This window comes from Penaeus japonicus, unplaced genomic scaffold (assembly GCF_977035675.1).
Source record: "Penaeus japonicus unplaced genomic scaffold, GWHDUDI00000001_assembly GWHDUDI00000025, whole genome shotgun sequence".
NCBI lineage: Eukaryota > Metazoa > Arthropoda > Malacostraca > Decapoda > Penaeidae > Penaeus > Penaeus japonicus.
In genome coordinates this window covers 36,624,725-36,644,724 of record NW_028234427.1, presented here as the reverse complement: position 1 = coordinate 36,644,724, position 20,000 = coordinate 36,624,725, and the positions used below count along the sequence as shown (strand labels likewise).

At 38.0% G+C, this 20,000-nt stretch overlaps 2 protein-coding genes across 4 annotated transcripts in view; both read right to left on the bottom strand.

Annotated features, from left to right (window-relative positions):
• The window catches only part of LOC122264921 (alkylglycerol monooxygenase), a 17,759-nt gene extending 14,312 nt beyond the window's left edge, over window positions 1–3,447 (bottom strand). The window contains exons 1-2 of the mRNA XM_086551656.1: window positions 3,182–3,447; window positions 2,664–2,791 (exon numbers count right to left, since the gene is read on the bottom strand). Of these exons, the coding sequence (XP_086407782.1) occupies window positions 2,664–2,791; window positions 3,182–3,292 (239 nt within the window). The 5' untranslated portion in view covers window positions 3,293–3,447. The remainder of the gene's footprint in view (window positions 1–2,663; window positions 2,792–3,181) is intronic.
• A 6,130-nt stretch (window positions 3,448–9,577) lies between these two features.
• Window positions 9,578–20,000, bottom strand: part of Mtp (microsomal triacylglycerol transfer protein) — a 61,114-nt gene continuing 50,691 nt past the window's right edge. For 2 of the 3 annotated variants that reach the window (XM_086551655.1, XM_043034015.2), the window contains exons 3-17: window positions 19,121–19,311; window positions 18,630–18,833; window positions 17,936–18,085; window positions 17,372–17,537; window positions 16,810–16,955; window positions 16,380–16,540; window positions 15,721–15,875; window positions 15,174–15,292; window positions 14,359–14,571; window positions 13,986–14,204; window positions 13,587–13,799; window positions 13,146–13,340; window positions 12,511–12,665; window positions 11,893–12,037; window positions 9,578–11,647 (exon numbers count right to left, since the gene is read on the bottom strand). In XM_086551655.1, the coding sequence (XP_086407781.1) occupies window positions 11,480–11,647; window positions 11,893–12,037; window positions 12,511–12,665; window positions 13,146–13,340; window positions 13,587–13,799; window positions 13,986–14,204; window positions 14,359–14,571; window positions 15,174–15,292; window positions 15,721–15,875; window positions 16,380–16,540; window positions 16,810–16,955; window positions 17,372–17,537; window positions 17,936–18,085; window positions 18,630–18,833; window positions 19,121–19,311 (2,600 nt within the window). In that variant the 3' untranslated portion in view covers window positions 9,578–11,479. Of the gene's footprint in view, window positions 11,648–11,892; window positions 12,038–12,510; window positions 12,666–13,145; window positions 13,341–13,586; window positions 13,800–13,985; window positions 14,205–14,358; window positions 14,572–15,173; window positions 15,293–15,720; window positions 15,876–16,379; window positions 16,541–16,809; window positions 16,956–17,371; window positions 17,538–17,935; window positions 18,086–18,629; window positions 18,834–19,120; window positions 19,312–19,542; window positions 19,813–20,000 lie in introns of those variants that run through there. The other variant, XM_043034014.2, reaches the window with a different exon arrangement.

The following is a 20,000-nucleotide window of genomic DNA, read 5'->3' as shown; positions in this document are numbered from 1 at the left end:
CTATCTAACTATCTATCTATCCATTTATCTATCTATCTATCTACCCATCTAAGTACCAGTATATCTAGTAATCAACCAGTTTATCTATCTATCTATCTATCCATTTATCTATCTATCTATCTGTCTATCCATCTAAGTGTCTGTCTATCTAGCAGTCAACCAGTTTATCTATCTATCTATCTGTCTATCCATCTAAGTGTCTGTCTATCTAGCAATCAACCGATTTATCTATCTAACTAACTATCTATCTATCTGTCTATCCATCTAAGTACCTGCCTATCTAGCAATCAACCGATTTATCTATCTATCTAACTATCCATCCATTTATCTATCTATCTGTCTGTCTATCCATCTAAGTACCAATCTATCTAGCAATCAACCGATTTATCTATCTATCTATCTATCAGGTGTAAGATACTTTTACGCATTCCCTGCTGTTGCGTGGCGGGTGTTTGTATGGCAGAGTGGGTTGCGATTGCATTGTTGCGTTCCTAATTACGGGTCCCTACTGCTTAGGGTGCAGAGGGTTATGTGGCCTTGGGGAAATACGCGTATAAACACAGCCCACTTGGTTGCGGAACATGTATTTTAGTTTCATAGTCACGCACACATACATACATACAGGCACACGCAAACACACACACACAAACACACATACACACACACACACGTACACACGCACACACACGCACCATGCCAACCCACCACATTGCCTGTCAATCTTTAGTACACCTGTCCTTGTGTTACCTCTCCCCATCTCTCTCTCTCTCTCTCCTCTTCCTCCCTCTCTCTCGATCTTTCTTACTCTTTCTCTCTCTCTCTCTCCTCTTCCTCCCTCTCTCTCTCTCTCTCTCTCCTCTTCCTCCCTCTCTCTCGATCTTTCTTACTCTCTCTCTCTCTCTCTCTCCTCTTCCTCCCTCTCTCTCGATCTTTCTTACTCTCTCTCTCTCTCTCCTCTTCCTCCCTCTCTCTCGATCTTTCTTACTCTCTCTCTCTCTCTCTCTCCTCTTCCTCCCTCTCTCTCGATCTTTCTTACTCTCTCTCTCTCTCTCTCCTCTTCCTCCCTCTCTTTCTTTCTCTCTTACTCTCTCTCGTTCTTTCTCTCTTGGTTTACATTATTCAACATCTAGCAAACAACAACACGAAGTACATGTATTTCTATCTTCGATGTATTATAGACTTAGTTTTTTATTGTCTTTGCTATCTCGTAAAAATCGGTTCTAACAACATACAAGAAAATGGTGTCAAAAGATTATTATTTTCAACTGTGTGTGTATGTATGAAAGCATACACACATAGCAAGGTACACACGTACATACATACAGACACATATATCTATTGTATAGTATCTGTATTTATATCCATCCTTTAGTTTATCTATCTACCTATCCCCTATATACATCGATCCATTAATTTATTCGTCAGTCTGAGTATCTATCTTTCTATAAATCTGTCTATCCATCTATCTATCCATCTAACTGACAATCAATCAATTTAATTATCTATCTATCCACCTAACTGTTAGTCTTTCTATCATCTATATATCTATTCATCTATATGCCTATCTATCTATCTACCTATCTATTTATCTACATATCTTCACATCTATCTAACTACCAGTCTATCTAGCTATCAATCAATCAATCAAGTCAAAAGACGCGATCCGAAGCCCGTGATTTCAACGCGTCTTTCAACTAATCTCATAAGCAAGTCCTTTCAATTTCGAATTCATTCGTTAATTAACTAATACGGTAGAATAATTTAATTCAATTTTGATATTTATTCATTGATTTATTCACGTATTTTTGTTTTATCTTATCTATCCCTAAGGATAGATATACACAATTTAAACATGATTGATGTAAAAGACAGAATGGGAATCGTAATAATCAGTATTGATGAATATTACGATTATCTATGCAATATTAGAGTAAGGAAAAAGGGCATATAAAAGGCCGTGGATTAAGTTAATATTTATAAATAGTTTATTTTCTGTTGTCTTTTGTTATTCCTATGACAGAGAGACATTTAGGTGGATAGAGAGAGGGAGGGACGGAGGGAGGGAAGGAAGGAAGGAGGAGGGGGGGAGGGAAGGCGGGAGGGAGACAAGGGTGGGAGGGAAGGAGAGAGAGAGAGAGAGAGAGAGAGAGAGAGAGAGAGAGAGAGAGAGAGAGAGAGAGAGAGAGAGAGAGAGAGAGAGAGAGAGAGAGAGAGAGAGAGAGAGAGAGAGAATGAGAAAGAATGAGAGAGAATGAGAGATAACAAGAAAGGATAAGAGAAGGAGACAGACAGACAGACAGACAGACAGAGAGAGAAAGAGAGAAAGAGAGAGAGAGAGAGAGAGAGAGAGAGAGAGAGAGAGAGAGAGAGAGAGAGAGAGAGAGAGAGAGAGAGAAAGAGAAAGAGAAGAGAGAGAGAGAGAGAGAGAGAGAGAGAGAGAGAGAGAGAGAGAGAGAGAGAGAGAGAGAGAGAGAGAGAGAGAGAGAGAGAAACAGGAAAAGAAAAAGAAAGAGAAAGAAACAGAGAAACAAAGATAGAAAGAAAGAGAGAGAGAGAGAGAGAGAGAGAAAGAGAGGATGAAATCGATAAAATCGAGATAGAGAGAAAAAGAAACGAGAAAATAAAAACGAAAAGTGATAACACGAGACTTGAATTCGGCTCACTTGAATGACTCATAGAGCGTGGCGTGACCCAGGGAGGTCACATTGTCGCACATACGCCCCAGCTGACGACCCTGCAAGCGCCCGCACGCCTCCTCCGCCAGCACTATGACGATGAACCAGGGAATAGCCTGCAACACAAAGGACGCCATTTATGAAAAAATTCAAACCCATAGATGTTACATATTCTGTGCATTTGCGGTGTTTTCCTTAATTGCGAATTATGAACACATTCACATTCTTGTAATTATGTATATGTTCGCATGTATGTATATAGATAGATAGATAAGTATGTAGATAAAATAAGATACGTATGTGTATATGTATCTCAATCAACATCCTTCTTCTGCCTCTTCGTGTAAACAAAACAACGAAGAGTCAGTTTCGCGCGCTTTCCCATTTCTCCCGTTCTTTATTTTGTTCACGATCTGTTCTCCATGAATCCTTCACTGTCTCTCCCTCCCTACACGAACACTCCCTTAGACACGGGCATATATATATACGTGATCTTCTCGCCTCACCTCGTTGATGTAATTAGGTACCTCCTTCACGGTGCGGAAGGAGGAGGAACTGGGGAACACGACGTAGAAGAGAGTGCCCAATCGGCGCAACGCTTCGTCTATCGCGATCATTTCTTTGCTTTGACGCAACTCACAGAGAGTTCTAGGATGTTAGGATATATTTTATCCCTGGGGGGATATTCTGAAGCTCCCGTCGGATCGCGGACGCTTCTCGAACGCGCCGAGTTCCTTTTCGTCCTCCGACACGACTGATCTGTGGTGTCCTTCGCTCGCACTGCAGTTCTGGCGCGGCGTCCTTGAAGACCACGTGTCCTGGACTGCGCGTGGGTCCTGCTGTCTGAGATTTTTTTTTTTTTTTTTTTTTTTTTTTTTTTGGGGGGGGGGTTATTTTTGTAACCTCTCCTTTAAGGGATATAGGTCATGACTATGAGTATAATAATGCATGACGAATTTGATATTCTTGAAGAACAGTAACGAATGTCAGTCTTCCTCTATTGCTAAAACAAATATGTTCAAATAACAAAATAACTTCATAGTAGGGGGACTATAACTATAGATCTAAATACAGACATTCCAAATTATACTAATTCAAATTGCAGCATACTAGCATGTGCAATGATAACACCAATGCTAGTGATTGACCCGTCTTTTGCTCTGTATGTATTTCCACATGTTGACATAGCTGTAAGGTTTTGTAAAATATATGTGAGCCCAAAGAGGGACTAAGATTGGGGTGAGGATAACCTTTGTTACCTCATCCTTTTGAGATGTACGTAATCACTTGTCTCAATAAACTCGTCAAAGTAAAAAAAAACAATACTAGGTATAGCCCCTCACAACCATTTTTTTCTGCAATTATAAACCGTCTATAAGAATGGCAGAAGCGGATGGAAGTAGAAAAAAAAAACAAGCAGATAATATGTATTTGTTCTTATGGATATTGTGTTCCTCCCCCAGTCGAGCCATGAATGCAAATGCTTGTGAGTGTGCAAACATTTACTGGGTTCATTTCAAAGGGAAACGGACGTAGTGTGTGTGTGTGTGTGTGTGTGTGTGTGTGTGTGTGTGTGTGTGTATATATATATATATATATATATATATATATATATATACATATTATAAAATTCGTTGTTTCTCCCTTTACTATAGAAATTATGACAACGACAGTAATGCTATAATGATGATGGTGATGACGATGATGATGGTGACGATGATGATGGTTTTGATGATTATGATGATATTCATAATAATGGTAATGATAATCATAATCATGAAAATACTACTACTGCCACTAATAGTAATAATGATAGCAATATAAAATATACAACTACAACCACTACTGATGATAACAGGCAGACAATAGTCACCGTCATAAAGACAGGCGAAATTAGCCACGCCCCCTATATCTATCTGCGACCAATCACAATCACGCTTCTCGTTGGAAACAAGACAGGCGACTAAATGCGAAGGACCTGATTGGCTAGACGACGAGAAGTGGTGAGGAAGGGGCGGAGCTTACTACGCCTGCCTTTGTGCCAGCGAATATACTACTACTACTACTACTTATAATAATGATAATGGTTATAACAATGGTCATAATGATAAGTAAAAGAAGAAAAAACACAGCAAATAGATTCAAGTCAATATACATACAAACACATATATTACTACATGACATGTTTTGATATAACATTGTTTCTTTTATTACATCTGTATCATATAATTTTTAGATCTAGAAAAAAAGTTTAGCTTCAGTTCGTGTAATGACTTAGATATAGTATTACTTAAAATATTTAATACATTTTTATTTCTATTTTATACGTGTTTTCATTTTTGGATTTTGCTTGTTCCTTTATTTTCACTAACCAAATTATTATCATCTTCTTTTCATCTTTTCGCTCTTTCAGCTTCTTTCCCTCCCTCTCCTCTTATCTCCTCTTCGTCCACCTCTTCTTGTTCCTCCTCCTCTTCCCACCCCTTCCTCTTCCCCATCATTCTCCTCCTCCTCCTTATCTCCCTCTTTCTTCGTGTTCTCTTCCTTCTTCTTTACCTCCTTTTAACTCCCTCATTCTTATTCTCATATCTGTCTCCTTTTCCCACCAGACTAATCACCCTTACTATTAGACAACCCAGTATGTCTACGGTCACCTCGCTTATTAATTGTAACCTATGTCCTGTTCTTTGTTTTGTTTCTTTTGTTTTTTTTGTGTTTGTCCATTTCCACGCTCTTTTCATACTGGCAAAGAAGCGATTCACTTGACGAATAAGATATTCTCAAAATGCAGACGTAAAAAAAAAGAAAAAAAAAAAGAAAAAAAAAATGCAGGACAAAATGTAATTAAAAATGAATTATTTTTACAACGCAAAGCAAGAAATAAAATTGTTTCGATTAAATCTTCATCAGAAGTACATACAAAGTAAATATGAATTAGCTAGAGCTAAGCATTCACGTTAAAGTGCGCTCGTCACATGTATAACTAACACTGCCACGACCTTGGATAGTTTGAAGTTCTCCAAACACGGTGTTGATGTTTTCCTCCGTCGCGAAGTCAGCAGCTTTCGTTATTTTTCTTTTTGTATATATGTATAGTCATGGCTCGCTTTCAGGCCGAGAGATGGCCGCCATTTGCACCACCATGGTGTTAGAAATTAAGATTTAACGTCGATTAACTTTCTTGAGCTGTGGAATCATTTGTCAGAATGAACTTTCTTCAAAACTCTGTGTTCAAATATCCTTTTTTTTTCAAAACCTACAGTAGCAATACAGAAGCATTGCATTCACATATAGTTTGATTTCATTTTATCATCGTTCCTCCCTTGATAATATCGTTGATATTAACAAAGATTAATTCCGTCTGTAAATGATATAATTAACTTTAATCATAAGTCATCATAAAACCGCTTGTGTCCATGTATAATCTACCACTTTCTTTACATCCATTGTGTCAATATCTTTCGTCAAATTTTCGTTACATAAGAACACCGGCACTGAGAGGGTATCTGAAATCCCCAATGCAGTCTCTCTTTGCTTATTCAATGCGTTCTTAAAGCGTATGTGAATTTCGACATTTAATTGATATCCAGTATATACTATTAGGAGTTCGATTTTTTGTTATTGTGGTAATACGAAAAAGTCAAAGGGAAAAATCGTATACAGAGCATTTCACTGTGATTTTTTTTTAATGTGACTGTGTAGATAACTTGCCAGTTCTTTAGTATGATACCGATTGAAGTTTGAAAATTCATCCTCGAAAATAATCAACCTTTATGTGATATAACCTAATCAATAATCTTCTGTCACCACAGAGTCCACACGTCATTAAAAAAGGAAGGAAATTATTGTTTTCGAATTCGGAAATGAAACTGAATAAAAAAATAAAATGTAAACAAATAATTAAAACAATCAATTAAGCAACTTTGAAAAAAGGAACAGATTGCATATAGAAATTACTTAACTGCCACCTCATGACCACACACGATCGTTCCCCTACCCGAGCTGCCATGTATCGGAATAACGATTAGTTTGTCACCATTTTTGAGAACAATCATTTTATTACTGGCTTTAAAAGAATTTTGATATGATAGCACTACATGTGACAGAACATTGATTTTGGGGGAATATTGTGAAATTATTTGAGAGAAAGATTGTATATTTGCCATTTATCTGTGATTGCATCTCACGTAAGCATATATGTCATATTATGATCAACATGCATTATGTAAATATACATGATGAAATAATCATGATTTCTTTATCCTCATCATACCCAAGGACACAAAACGACATACAAACAAACACAGTCAATATCGCCCGTGCTGAGTGAACTTTTTGTCACTATATAATTTTTGGCGTTTTTTACTTTATATACAAACACTCACTCATTACAGACTGACAGACATAGAAATGGACAAGCAAATATATAGGCCTATATACATGAAAACAAAGAATATACTGATATATAAGAATATACACAAATGAAAATCAACGTACAGATTCCTTTGTTTTTTTTTTCCTCCCCTTCTCCGGAGATTAAATTTATGGGCAAAAGTGAAGTCGGCCTTAGAATAGTATTTAAGTAACTCAGCAATTCGGCGGTCACTGATTTCAATAAGATTAGCTTTTAGGTTAATGATCACAATTCTTTGAAAAGTTCTCAATTCATCTTGTAGTGAATTACCCCCTGACATCGGGCGGGTCATTCCGCAGATTTTCAGACCGCCTGTTCCGAACGTCACGAATAAATCTACGGAGTTTTCCGCCCTGAATGATGATTTGGCTTCGCTGTTGTGCGTGTGTGTGTGTGTTTTTAATGAGAATAAAGTGCATTTCTATGTTCCTTTTACTTACCTTTCCGATTGCTGCGTGTTCTCCGTCTACATCTACATTACTACTTCTCTACATAACACTACTTAAACATTACTTATCTTATATTCTGTACTTATCTTACCTTGATCTTCTCTCTTTTCCTTCGACTAGAACACATTACCTTCATTTTTCATCTGTTTATCTCTTCGTATTTGATGTTCCAATTTTTGTATGCTTTATTTTTCGTTTTATGTATTTTAAGTTTACTATTAAACACACTTCTACGCTTTTTAAATAGAAATAAATCGAAATATGGGTAGAAAGTCACAAAAAGAGCGGGAAACTGCCACACAAAAGGTCAGGTTAGGACAGTTAACGGATGACAGCTCCTGGACATGAAGTTATTAATTTATTACCTGCTGACAGTCTCTCGTGCTCGAATGGTTTTACTTTCTCTTTTACCAATTAAGTGTATGGTGTTTTGTTTTTGAATATTGATTTTGTTTCGAATGATTGTGTTGATAAATGTGTAATATGGATGTTTTCCTTTTTTTAAGTGGGAGTGCCCGTAGCTGATAAGGATCTCGGATCTGTAGGTGTATCTCGATTTATATATTATCCGTGCAAATATGGGCTTATACATCTAAATTTATCTATATATCTAAATCTATATCTATCTATCTATATATATGCAGGAGTGAGCTTGTAGAATGCTGTTTTGTTGGTTGTTTCTATACTGCGTTCGACTGAGCGTGATTTTGTCTATGACTGTTGCTATAAGAGAACCTATATGTTGCTACCCTCTTTGCAATCCTTAGGTCAGCCATTTTGTTTTAAACGATGGGCACGGGATGGACTTGTTGACGATATCTTTTCTTTTTTTTCACCCGAGAGTCACCTTCCTGAAATGCGCTAGACCCATATTTGTCGTACATGAAATTCGGGGATTTTGGATCACTATGTTATTTTATTGTGCTATGAGTAATGAGTGAGTGATGTTGACAATTACAGTAATAATTTCTATAATTGCCGTAACATTCAGCAAAACCTAAATGGGCACCACTTTTCTCTAGCAAAAGCAGGAAAGAAAGTCTTGAATGCCACATATCCACAGTATCTAGCAAGCACTGTCTTTGTAGAGCGATGGCACACAGCAAGTTGCCGACCTCTTGCTCTAATGTACCGCAGATGAAGGATGTGCATGCAGAACGAGGCGAAGAAGCTGACTCAAACTGGTAGCTCAATGGTAGCGTGTCGACTTCACATCCCCGTGGTCGGCAGATCGAGTCCCGTCCAAACTCGTGAGTTTCCACTGTCACCTGGCGGTTACTGACGTAGCTGGGCACTGCGTTGGGTAAGGACCAAGCTCAGATCGAGTCAACACTCGTTGGCACATTCTCTCACGAATCAGCACACGCTGACACAGGCGGGCTCGCCTCAGTGCATACAAGCCCGGCGTAGCATCTGCTCCGCAAATCTGACTTATCCTTATCCATGCCCAATATTTACAATGTGCCCCTGTGCCAGAAAGGATGTGTTTTCCTGTGGCACTCACAGTCATCGGCACAGGTTTCCTTCCTCTTCCCTACCTCTTCATGTTATCTTTAGCGTGGATGGTTATATGTTTCGTATTCGTTGATGACAGTACATTACATTATGAAAAAAATAAAGTTTCCTCCCATAAAATATCACACCGAGTATAAAGAAAATAATGAGCTGATATGGACCCTATACTAGGATTTTAGTCAGTTGCAGTATTGATGGAGCCTATGACACATACAAGTCTCTCAATACAATAAAACACACAAAAAATAAAACAAAAATGTCTCAATCTTTACAATGAGTGGCTGAAAGAGAGTGGGAAAAGTCAAGGTATGTTGCATAAAGCTGCCTGGCTCTGAAATAAAACCATCCTGGAGATTGAGAAAGCAAATATATCCCATGTCTTCAATGGGTTAAGACAGTATAAAAATAAGAAAAAAAAAATTCATGGCATAATTGCTTCCATCTTCCCACACAAAAAAATTACACCACTTTTTCCTTTTTAAAATCTTTCAAAAAAATTATCTTTGGCTTAAATGAAAGACTACTTACCTAAATTACTTTATTAAAAGAAAAAAATATACATGTGAACTAATATAACAATTTATAAGTAGTACAAGAAAATACAATATAACGATAAATCTTAATGGGGTATTTTTAAAAAAATGGGTACAGTAATCACATATATACAAAATAACCAAAAGCAAAAAAGAAATATACATTAAAATTTGTCATCTGAAAAAGACATGCAAAAAAAAAAAAAAAAAAAAATTGGCGCAGTCAATTTTCATATAAATAATCATAAAAAAAAAATTGCAAAAAGAAAAAAAAAAGAAAAATACTATCAAATTGTGCAGTTGATTCCTTCCTGGAAATAAAGTAAAATCTCTCATTAAATAAACAAGACAATACAACACAGGTTGCTGGTAACTAATGCCTTTCTCAACATATAACAATGGCTTTCAGACTTTAAAGAGATATTTGGATGAAGACGACTATCAATTCACAGGCTGAGAGAAGGTAAAATATTAGCATATTATTATCACAGTCTATCCCACAACGGTTCAATCTGTGGGAAATGCATTTTTTTGTTCCACTGTTTCATCAATTGTGCATTTAAGTTCATCATGTCCTCTTTTTAATTAAAGAATTGTTGCATTCACGCATTTAGTACGACTATAATGAGCATCGCCTTCTACAAACTGTGAGAAAGAGTAGGGAAGTTATATTAAAATGCCCAAACAAACTGTAATTCATCCTTTATATATTTATATATCTTTTGGAAAATGTAATTTAATATTAACATCACAATGTCATCACATCTAAATGTCATTCTCCTATAATAAAAGAGAGCCACTTTGCTATTGTAATAATTATTTTCTTACTTAAATATCACCCAAAAAATATATTACTGGCATACTCGAGGAAAAAAACAAACAAACAAAAAACAAACAAAAAACAAATGAAGACATGAAAATACAGTTTGATTTAAAAGATGAGAGTTTTACATTCGTATATCTAAGAAAGAGAGAGAAAAGTCTTAAGTAAAACAGGCAATGTGAAAATCTACAAAACTGCACTTCGTCTACGTGAGCAACCGCCTGAAAGCGTACTTTGACTTTAATATCACCAGTTCTGAGAATGTTCCGTCAACAAGAACGGACAAAATGCCACGGAATATCTCGGGGAAAAACGAATAGAGCTCCTGGTGCGTTATCTTTTAGCACTGCTGTTTCTTTCCTGCTCTTAATGTAACTTTAAAAATATTAGAAGAATATTAGTGATGTATTTCTCTTTCTACTGTACATAATAAAATAAAAAATTGGTAATAATGTAATCATTTCAATCCTTGGGAAAAACAAGAGGATGAAAGAGAGAAAATATTGTGCATAAATTGGTCTTTCATTTCTCACAAAAAAAAACAATATTTATAAAAAAAATACAAAAATGAAAAATAAGTCCGTAGTAACATCACGAGTTTAAAGCCCACTGTATAAGGAAAAATATACCTATCTACATATACTCTCATCACTGTGTCCACATGTATCTGACTCCATAGTATATCTACAAGACACAACAGTAGTAGGCGAGGTAGAAGACACGTATGTCTACAACAGTATAAAAGGCACTTGGGTGAAGTCTAAACTACTGGCAAGTCTGTAAATAATTCTTTGTATATGTAAATCACAAACAAATCTTTATTGTTCTCTTATGTCCATTTTTTTTTCCATTTTTGTTTTTCATTGATGGAATGAGTATTGTAAAAGGAAACCTGTCATCACAACTGATTGATTGTTCATTGTACCTGACTTTGTTCATCATCATTTATTCTAGCATAATATCTTAAATCTTTAAAAAAAATGTAAGAGTTTATTATCAAAACCAAAGAATCTTTTATCCTACTGACTGATACAGCATCTAAATAATCTATTAAAAATATACATATCAATTTATTTATTAAACATCTTATTACATAGTTCAGTATTTTTCTTATTCATTACATAAGTTTTACCGGGAACAGGAGAAGCATTTTTCTTGTATTTCCGCAACACATAATTGCTTCCGGGAATGCGCTCCAGTTTTCGCACATTGTTCACAACCTCGAAATTGGGCTGTACCTGGAATGGAGGAGTTTGCATTTAGGAAGTATATCACTAGGGTGAGTACAAGGTTATTCCTGTGTTTGCTTGACATTGTGGTGATGGGTAATGGTTAAGTTTTATACAGCATTAGAAAAGACACAAACCAACCTACCAATAACACAAACCTCAAATCTTAAAACCAGTAATTCAAACCACTATCAAAATAATAAGTCATTACGCTACATCTCCATACCTCCACTGACAAACAATGAGCAACCTACCATTTGTAAACACATAATGACTTCGTCGTAGAACTCGAGGTCTGTGACGAAGTTCAGCTGCGTCTGCCCCCCAGAGTTGAACTCGATGAGAGTCTGCACGAAGGAACTGTCTACTCTGGCTACACCTTGGACGATCATGGCAGCCCTAAAAGTAGCGTGGATTTACACGTAAGTAAATATTAATGAGTTTCAATTTGGTGTTCTTTCAATCTGGTTTCGGTAGTGTAACTCGGGCTCAATATTCCTAACCCCTTTTCCTTACTACATAACATCAAGTGCCATATCTCAAGCCTTCACTGCAACTTTGATTACCTCATTTTACTGCCGTTTCACTTTTTATGAATCTTAGCTCTCACTTTGCATGCAGAAATTCTAGTCATGTCATGTCCTTACACAGCTTGGAACTAAGCATTTATCTCTATATTTAGCACAATTCTGACTCCCCCCATCTCCATTCAAAGAGAAGATTCTCAGTTATATAAAAAATATATAAAATAAATCAAAATGTATACAAAATACATGGCACCCATTATCATTTTTCACCTGAGATTCCCCATTCACTTATCTTTCCTATCAATTAAAGATGCAAAAATGCAACACCAGCAACAAGTAACTCACCCAACTTCCACAAGACTGTGAGCGTTCCGATTCCAGAGAGACACTTGTACTTGGCCGGAGAAGTCGTATGATATGGCACCGTTGAGAAGAAGTTCGGCGTTGAGACCATTCTGCAGGGGGACGATCTGAAGATGGTCTTGGAGCAGCAAGGAGCCCTGAGAGGGAGAAATAAAAAGAAAAAACATCAATGAGGCAAATCATTGGTCCTGTTTAGCTTTCTGGGTTGGAAAATATATCAACATAAAAATCTACAAATTAATTCTAGCGCTACTAAAAAAAAAAAAAATTACTACTACTCTTACAAATACTTGCACCTCTTATTATAGGTTCAAACAAGCACTAACGAAATCTAAATAGAAAGCCAATACTAAAAGTGTTAACTTATTTTGTATTCACATTATAGCCTTTCAAATGGACATAGTCAAACTGGCTGGTCTAGATCAACTAAATATCAATTATACTTGATTAAATCTACTCCTGTCACATGTCAAGTGCAATCTTAAGTACACAGTAAATAAAAACTGAGCAAAGCTGACAACTAACATAAAGCAAGAGGACTTACAAAAGGGAAAATATCATTATCAAATGATTTTAATACTTCATTAATGTCAAGATAATGGAAAGTAAATAAGTACCTGAAGAGCTGTGGTTTTCTCTGACCCCGTACCAGCCCATACGTGTCCCATCAGCTCCCCTTGACCGGTGAAGAACACGAATGGTCTCAGCTGCGTGTCCATCAGGGTCATCTCGATACCAGCATTGGCTTCCTCTCCATCATCAACTGCGTCATCTCCTCCGAAGACAGACAGACCGCCAGCGAATATGCCAATCTATGGGAGAGAGAAATGGCATATCTTGTAAATCTTCTAAATGTTCTTTGAGTCACAACTGTTTGTATATCAAATGGCAATTACATTCTTACATTAAGAATTGACATAAAAATACTGTAAATATCAACCCTAAACTTGCCAAAACTTCTCTTTTTACCTATTTTCTATCCCTCTTCAAAAGCATTTGAACATAAGCCTGGATTCCAAAAGTCTCAAAACTGGAGAACATCACACACAGCTACTTACAGAAAGAAGCCTCATCTGAGAGTCATCGGTGTCCACAAAGACGTCGACAGTAGACCTCTTGAGGAGCCCCCCGTTGATTTCGAGCATGTTGCTGAAGGATGAGTTGGCACTATTGTCGCCGGCGAGCAACCTTGAAAACGCTGACGACAACCCCCCTTGCCCATGGATGTGGTAGTTGCTAAAAGCTGGGATTCTCAGAATAGACTTCAACAACTGCAAGAAAAAAAGGGAAACTTGAGCAGGGTAGTATGTCAATATGGAGGGGTAAAGAAAGGGAATTAATATGAATGCTCCAGTAACACTAGACGGTAAGAAGAAAAAAAAAATATAAAGAAATACTGAAAAATAGCTGACAAGAGATCAAAAGGTCAAATTACAACATCTAAGCTAAGAACCTACATTTTGTAAGTGCTGGTCCTTCCTGGCCAAGTCAAACACTCTCCCCAGCAGGAGGGTGTTCAGCTCTCTGGTCTCCTGTGAGGTCATGACATGGAACAGCGCCTGAAGGAATTCTCGACTTGGTTTATGCTGCAGCACAATGTCTGCTGCCATGGCTCGAACACTTGAGTCATGCTGCTGATTTAGCTCAAGGAAGATTCGCTCTAGCTTCTTGAGGACCTGTTAGGAGAGAAAGCTTAATGTTAGTTTCCTTGTAAGGTTTCCCTCATGAACATTTGATTGACATTCTGATGAAATATTGTGTCTTTAATTTCTTGGGGCTAATAAATCATATAAGTAACAAACTTCCAAACCTGAAATTCCCCACTCTTACTTTTTCGGTAATGTAACTCTCAGGCATAGTTTGCAGTGCTCTTGTTGCATAAATTGCTGGTTTGCGTGCTTTGCTCTCCGCGTACTTCAGGAGGATCTCCATCGTATCTGCTTTCCTGAAGTTCTTTAGAGCTCGGATGTACACCAACTGACAGTCCTCGCTCTTGCAGCTTTCCAACTTGCTTGTGATAAATTCCTGCACCTCAGAAATAATCTGGAAGAGTAATTCAACTTAACATTAGTCACAGCAAAGACAGTTTAGATTCCTGCATGTTAGGAGAGGTAGGAGGTGGGCCTTGACAGTTCTCTAATACACCGCCCAGAAATGGGATGCTTGAAAACCAGATCTCAGGCCTTCAAATCTACTCTCATCTAATGTATATCATGAACTTCCGTATGAAACCCTTCATGATAATGGATTTTGAATTGCTTCTCTGGTATGAACCACTATCCAAAGTTTGAGTTTTATATTGTTTATCAGTTAAGTGAAATGGAAGAAGTACCAAAACAAAGAGTATAGAGGATGCTTGTTAGAAAGTACTAAAGTACTTGATTTCAAACTCTTTATTTCCAACATCTTGGACCTAATAATGTTATGTTATGTGCATCATCAATGAGAATTTCTTGTGCAAAAACTTGAATAAGCAAAATAAATATTTGATTTTACACATTCTTCTTCCACTTCAGATTCCCTGGTGTATATGCGTAAATACTAAAGTGAACTATTCACTCCTTTAAAAAAGAGAGTGACAAAAGAGTTAATGAATGAACTAAAAAAAAAAAAGACCCCCCCCAAAAAAAAAGTCTTTTACTTACAGGCTTTTTGCAGTTACTGGATACTTTGCAGAAAGTATGGCTGACAGAGGCTATCGTTAAGACAAGAGTCTCATACAGTTTGTCATTATTCAGGCCCTTCTTCGCAAGCGTCATCAAATCTGAAAATAGAATAAGAACAACAGATAAGGTATTGTAATTCTATTAGAGAGAGCCTTTCTTGCTACTTACACTCTGATTAATGGAAAGAAGATGAAAAAATAGAAGATAAAATCGAAGTAAAAGCAACTTTTAATCACAACAAATGGGGAAAACAACAATATATTACACATTATAAATATATTATATAAAATAAATATCCTAAACGGAACTACAATCACTAAACCAAACATCAAAACAATTTTAATATAGAATGAACTGAGTTTATTGTGACAAATGTATAAAAGCTATGAATGAAAATAGATATACAAACTAACATGAATACAGTTACATCAAAAAAGTAATCACAAAACATTTTTTCTCCTCAGTAAAGGAAAATAAATATAAGGAAGAAAAGCCACTCAAGAGATCAACATCCCACACCACCCACCTTGTAAGATGAACTCGGGCGGATGCGTTGCCAAGGAGAGACTCAAAAGGTACCTTTCCGGCTTCTCAATCGGACCTCCGAAGTTGAGCACGGACATGGCGGCCTTGTGAGAGGGAATCGTCTGGGCTGCGGCCATGATGTCCAGCAACTGTGGCCTGGAATGAGGGTTTTCATATATTTATACGTATGTATATATTTTTTCTGACTTTCTGAATTTTCTACTATGTATGAGTTTAGTAAGGAGATGAATAGCAATGAATAAATAGGCCAAAACAAATAAGTGAAATAATCTTATTCGTATATGATAAAAGAGCTATGAGAAAGACATATATGAGAGAGAAAGAGAGGAAGTGGAGAAGGGGGGGGGAGAGAAAGGGAGGGAGGGAGGGAGAGAGAGAGAGAGAGAGAGAGAGAGAGAGAGAGAGAGAGGAGGGAGGGAGAGGGAGAGAGGGGAGAGAGAGGGGAGAGAGAGAGAGAGAGAGAGAGAGAGAGAGAGAGAGAGAGAGAGAGAGAGAGAGAGAGAGAGAGAGGCTGGGGGGAGAGAAAGAGAGAGAAACATTTACAAACTCTTAACTTATTTCCATCTCTTTGTCAAATCCAAAGCTCACAACTCCAGCATTAAAAAAAAAAAAACTCTTCCAGCAAAACACGAAACTCACATAATCTTTGCATTCTTCTTGTCCTTGAGTATCTCCTTGATGGTGTTGATGTCACTCTCGCGCACTTTCCTCAGCAGCCTCACGAAGGCGATGGCAGAGCCTTGCGTGCCCAGGTTCTTGGGGCTTAGAGTGTTGTAGAAGCTGCTGATCAATGCCTTCAACTGCAAGATGGGAAAAATAATGAATAAGAGAATGAATAAGAATAAGATGCAAGATGAATAGAAAGGCATCAACGGCAAGACGGGAAGAATAAATGAATAAGAGAATAAATAAGAATAAGATGCAAGATGAATAGAACGGCATTAATAAATAATGATAAAATGATGGTTTTATCAGTAAGATTTTGATGAAATACTTTAAATCTACATTTGTGAAAAGAATTGATTAAATTGCAATACTTCCTTCGGGTACACAGAGCAAGCTCACTCACCGATTTGCATGAAATGCATTCCTTCGTCTCTGGATTGGTTGTGAGCTGCTCCGTGACAATGGATTTCTTCAACTTTTTGGCGATGGATCGTAATGCTTCGGCAGCTGTGTTTCCCGTGTACTTGGGGCTGTTGACCTTGCTGCGACCTAGAATGATGCCCGGTATTTGTTAACAGTTTTCTACATACACACATATCTATCACTCTATAGATTTATCATGTGTATCTCTATCTGTATTCTGTGAATTATGTATCATATGAATTGACTGAAAGGCACTGCATTCTGTCTGCAGTCAAATTAGAGTCAAATCTTTGTATAATATGTTTATGATGACAGCAATATAAAACATGATACACAAACACACATCTGTCTATCAAAACTACATCATATGTAGTTAAGCGTAACATAAAAAAAAAGACAAAGAACGTGAAAGATAACAAGATGAGCACAGGTGAAAAAGGCCAATAAAAAAAGTTGGAAGATGAAATAATGCTTTAAAAAAAAGAAAAAAAAGAAAGAAAGAAAGAAAGAAGAAGAAGAAAAAAAAGGCTTTTCCTACTTACTCTTGAGCTGGAGGTTCTGCTTGCTCATCACTTCTGCGCCTGACTGCTTCCGCGCCTCCACTCTCAGGAAGTGCGTCTCCATTGAGGTGGCTTTCTCGATGATTTTGTCGTCTGGGTTTAGCACGTACGAGGCTGTTGCATGGCTGTCGATCTGAGCACCCAGGACCTGTGTTGGGGTGGGGTATTTTGCATTGATAATTAACACATGGAAACTCATTGCCTCATTGAGATAGAGAAATATATTGCATCATTGTGCTGTAACATTCAGTAAGACTTGCTAAATTTTTGTTACAATTTTTTTTTAGATACTCAGGGCTGTAAATGAAAATGTAACACTGTTTTGGGTACTTCTATATGTATCACAGTCTTATGAATACGTAATTTTCTATATCCTTGAATCACTATATATACATATTTCCTTAAACTTAAATAAGTATACAAGTCTCAAAAAGGACTGGAAAAAAAAGAAGCAAAGAAAAAGCATTACCACTTAAACTAAAAAAAAAAGAAAAGAAAAAAAGATGACAAGCAAAAGCATTAAGTACCGGAAACTCTCCTACATACCTTATTTGTCTGGTTGAAGAACTGCACAGGAATGACGTTCTTGCAATTCCGTTTCAACTTGGTGACGTGGGTTGGGTCGACCATGTTGTAGGTCACTTCGCACTTCCCTGAGGAGTCCATTTCTCGCTGCTTCACATTCTTTAGTTGATGCTGTTTCGAAATAAAAGGATCAAGACTTACAAACTTAAAAAAAACAATATATAAAGAGATAAGGCAATTCTAAATGCACATAAATTATTCAGCTCATGAAAACTGACCTAGCATGTAGCACCACATATCAGGTATCTTATTTGTATATCTATGACATAGCATGGATAATTGTTTGTCAGTCTGTCTCCTCCTCCATGAGCTTCCTCTAATCTTCCTCTTATAACTCTCTCTGAACTCCCTTTCTACTTTGAGTGTCTATCTCTTACTCCCATAGCTCACTCTCCCCCATTCATGAAGTCTGTCTGTCTGTCTGTCTGTCTGTCTGTCTGTCTGACTGACTGACTGACTGACTGACTGACTGACTGACTGTCTGTCTGTCTGTCTGTCTGTCTGACTGACTGACTGACTGACTGACTGACTGACTGACTGACTGACTGACTGTCTGTCTGTCTGTCTGTCTGTCTGTCTGTCCCTTCCTTCCTCTGCTCCCTCCATACCCTTCTCCCTTCTCCAGGTCCCACACACGGCCCATCAACCCACCCACCTGCAACAGGCTGGCTATGCCCTTCATCACATTGAGCAGCGCCAGCTCCTCCCCCTCGAGGTGGTGCACCTTCCCGATCTGGCCGCTGTTCCAGTGCAAGAAGATCGGGTGCAACTTGTACTGCTCCAGCTTGGACGACTTGTGTGCAAAGTCCCCTGGAGTAGGACCTTGACGGGACTTCACCGAGAGTTTGGGGGCCACGATCTGTAGGGGGAGGGGGGGAGGGGGAAGGGGGGTTAGGAAAGAGAGCTTTGTTTGATATGCATTAGCTGGGAAGAAAAAATGAAAAAATATATATATACATATAGTCGTATTTCAAACTGCTTACTGGTACCATACGATAAAGAAATTTGATAAAGAAAGATGAGAAAAATGAGAAAACAAAGTGAACAACATATGAACCAAAAATACAAAGAAATATAGACATAAAAATACTAACAGCAAAACAAAACGAACAACGCAAACTAAACCCCCCGTCCCAGTCTACTTACCGTCAGCTGAAGAATTTGCTCGTGTGCATTGCCCGGGTGCTGCCACACGGGCGTGACCTCGGCGGAGAGCTCGACGCGGAAGCCGACATCCTTCGTCGTGGACACCGGCAGCGCCTGAGGCTCATTTAGCAGCACCGAAGTCTCGTAGACGTACGTGTAGAGCGTCCCCACCTCGAACTGGCGGCTGTACGCTGTCGGGAGAGGGAGAGGAAGGGGAAACGTTTCAACGCCTCGTTTGCCAGGAAAGCCTTTGAATCGACGACTCGATCCACGTCGAGCACGCGAGACTCGAGACTCGACCGATAAGAAGAACTTTACAAAAAGAAGAAGAAGAAGAAGAAGAAGAAAGAAGAAGAAAGAAGAAGAGGAAGAAGAAAAAAAAAAAACTCCCGAGGGTCTACCGCGCGCCCACTCGAACTCACCTGGGTAGGACGAAAGGAGGACGAAGGCGTGGGCGGGGGCGAGGGCACACTGGAGGGCGCCCCACACCAGCCAGCTGAGGCTCCCGACGCCCACGGTCAGGGTACCCGCCAAGCCCCAGCGGACTAGAACCACGAAGGTTGTCAGTGCGCCTAGTCCCATGGCTATATGCGTAGTCCTCGCTGTCTTTCTTTCTCTATATTTATCTTTCTCTCTCTATCTCTCTCTCTTTCTTTCGCTCCCTCTTTCTCTTACAGGTTCTCGTACTTCTAGTTTCCCATTCCTGTCTTTGTTATTTTTTTATAGTGTTTTCTAACGGTTTTTTATCTATTTCTTTTTATTTCTACTCGCTTTCAAATCTTTCAACTTTTTTTTTTGGCGGGATTTCAATTCATCTCCGTCATTCCATCTTTCATATCATTTCCTTCTTTCGATTTCTCTCTCTTTCTACACTCTTTCA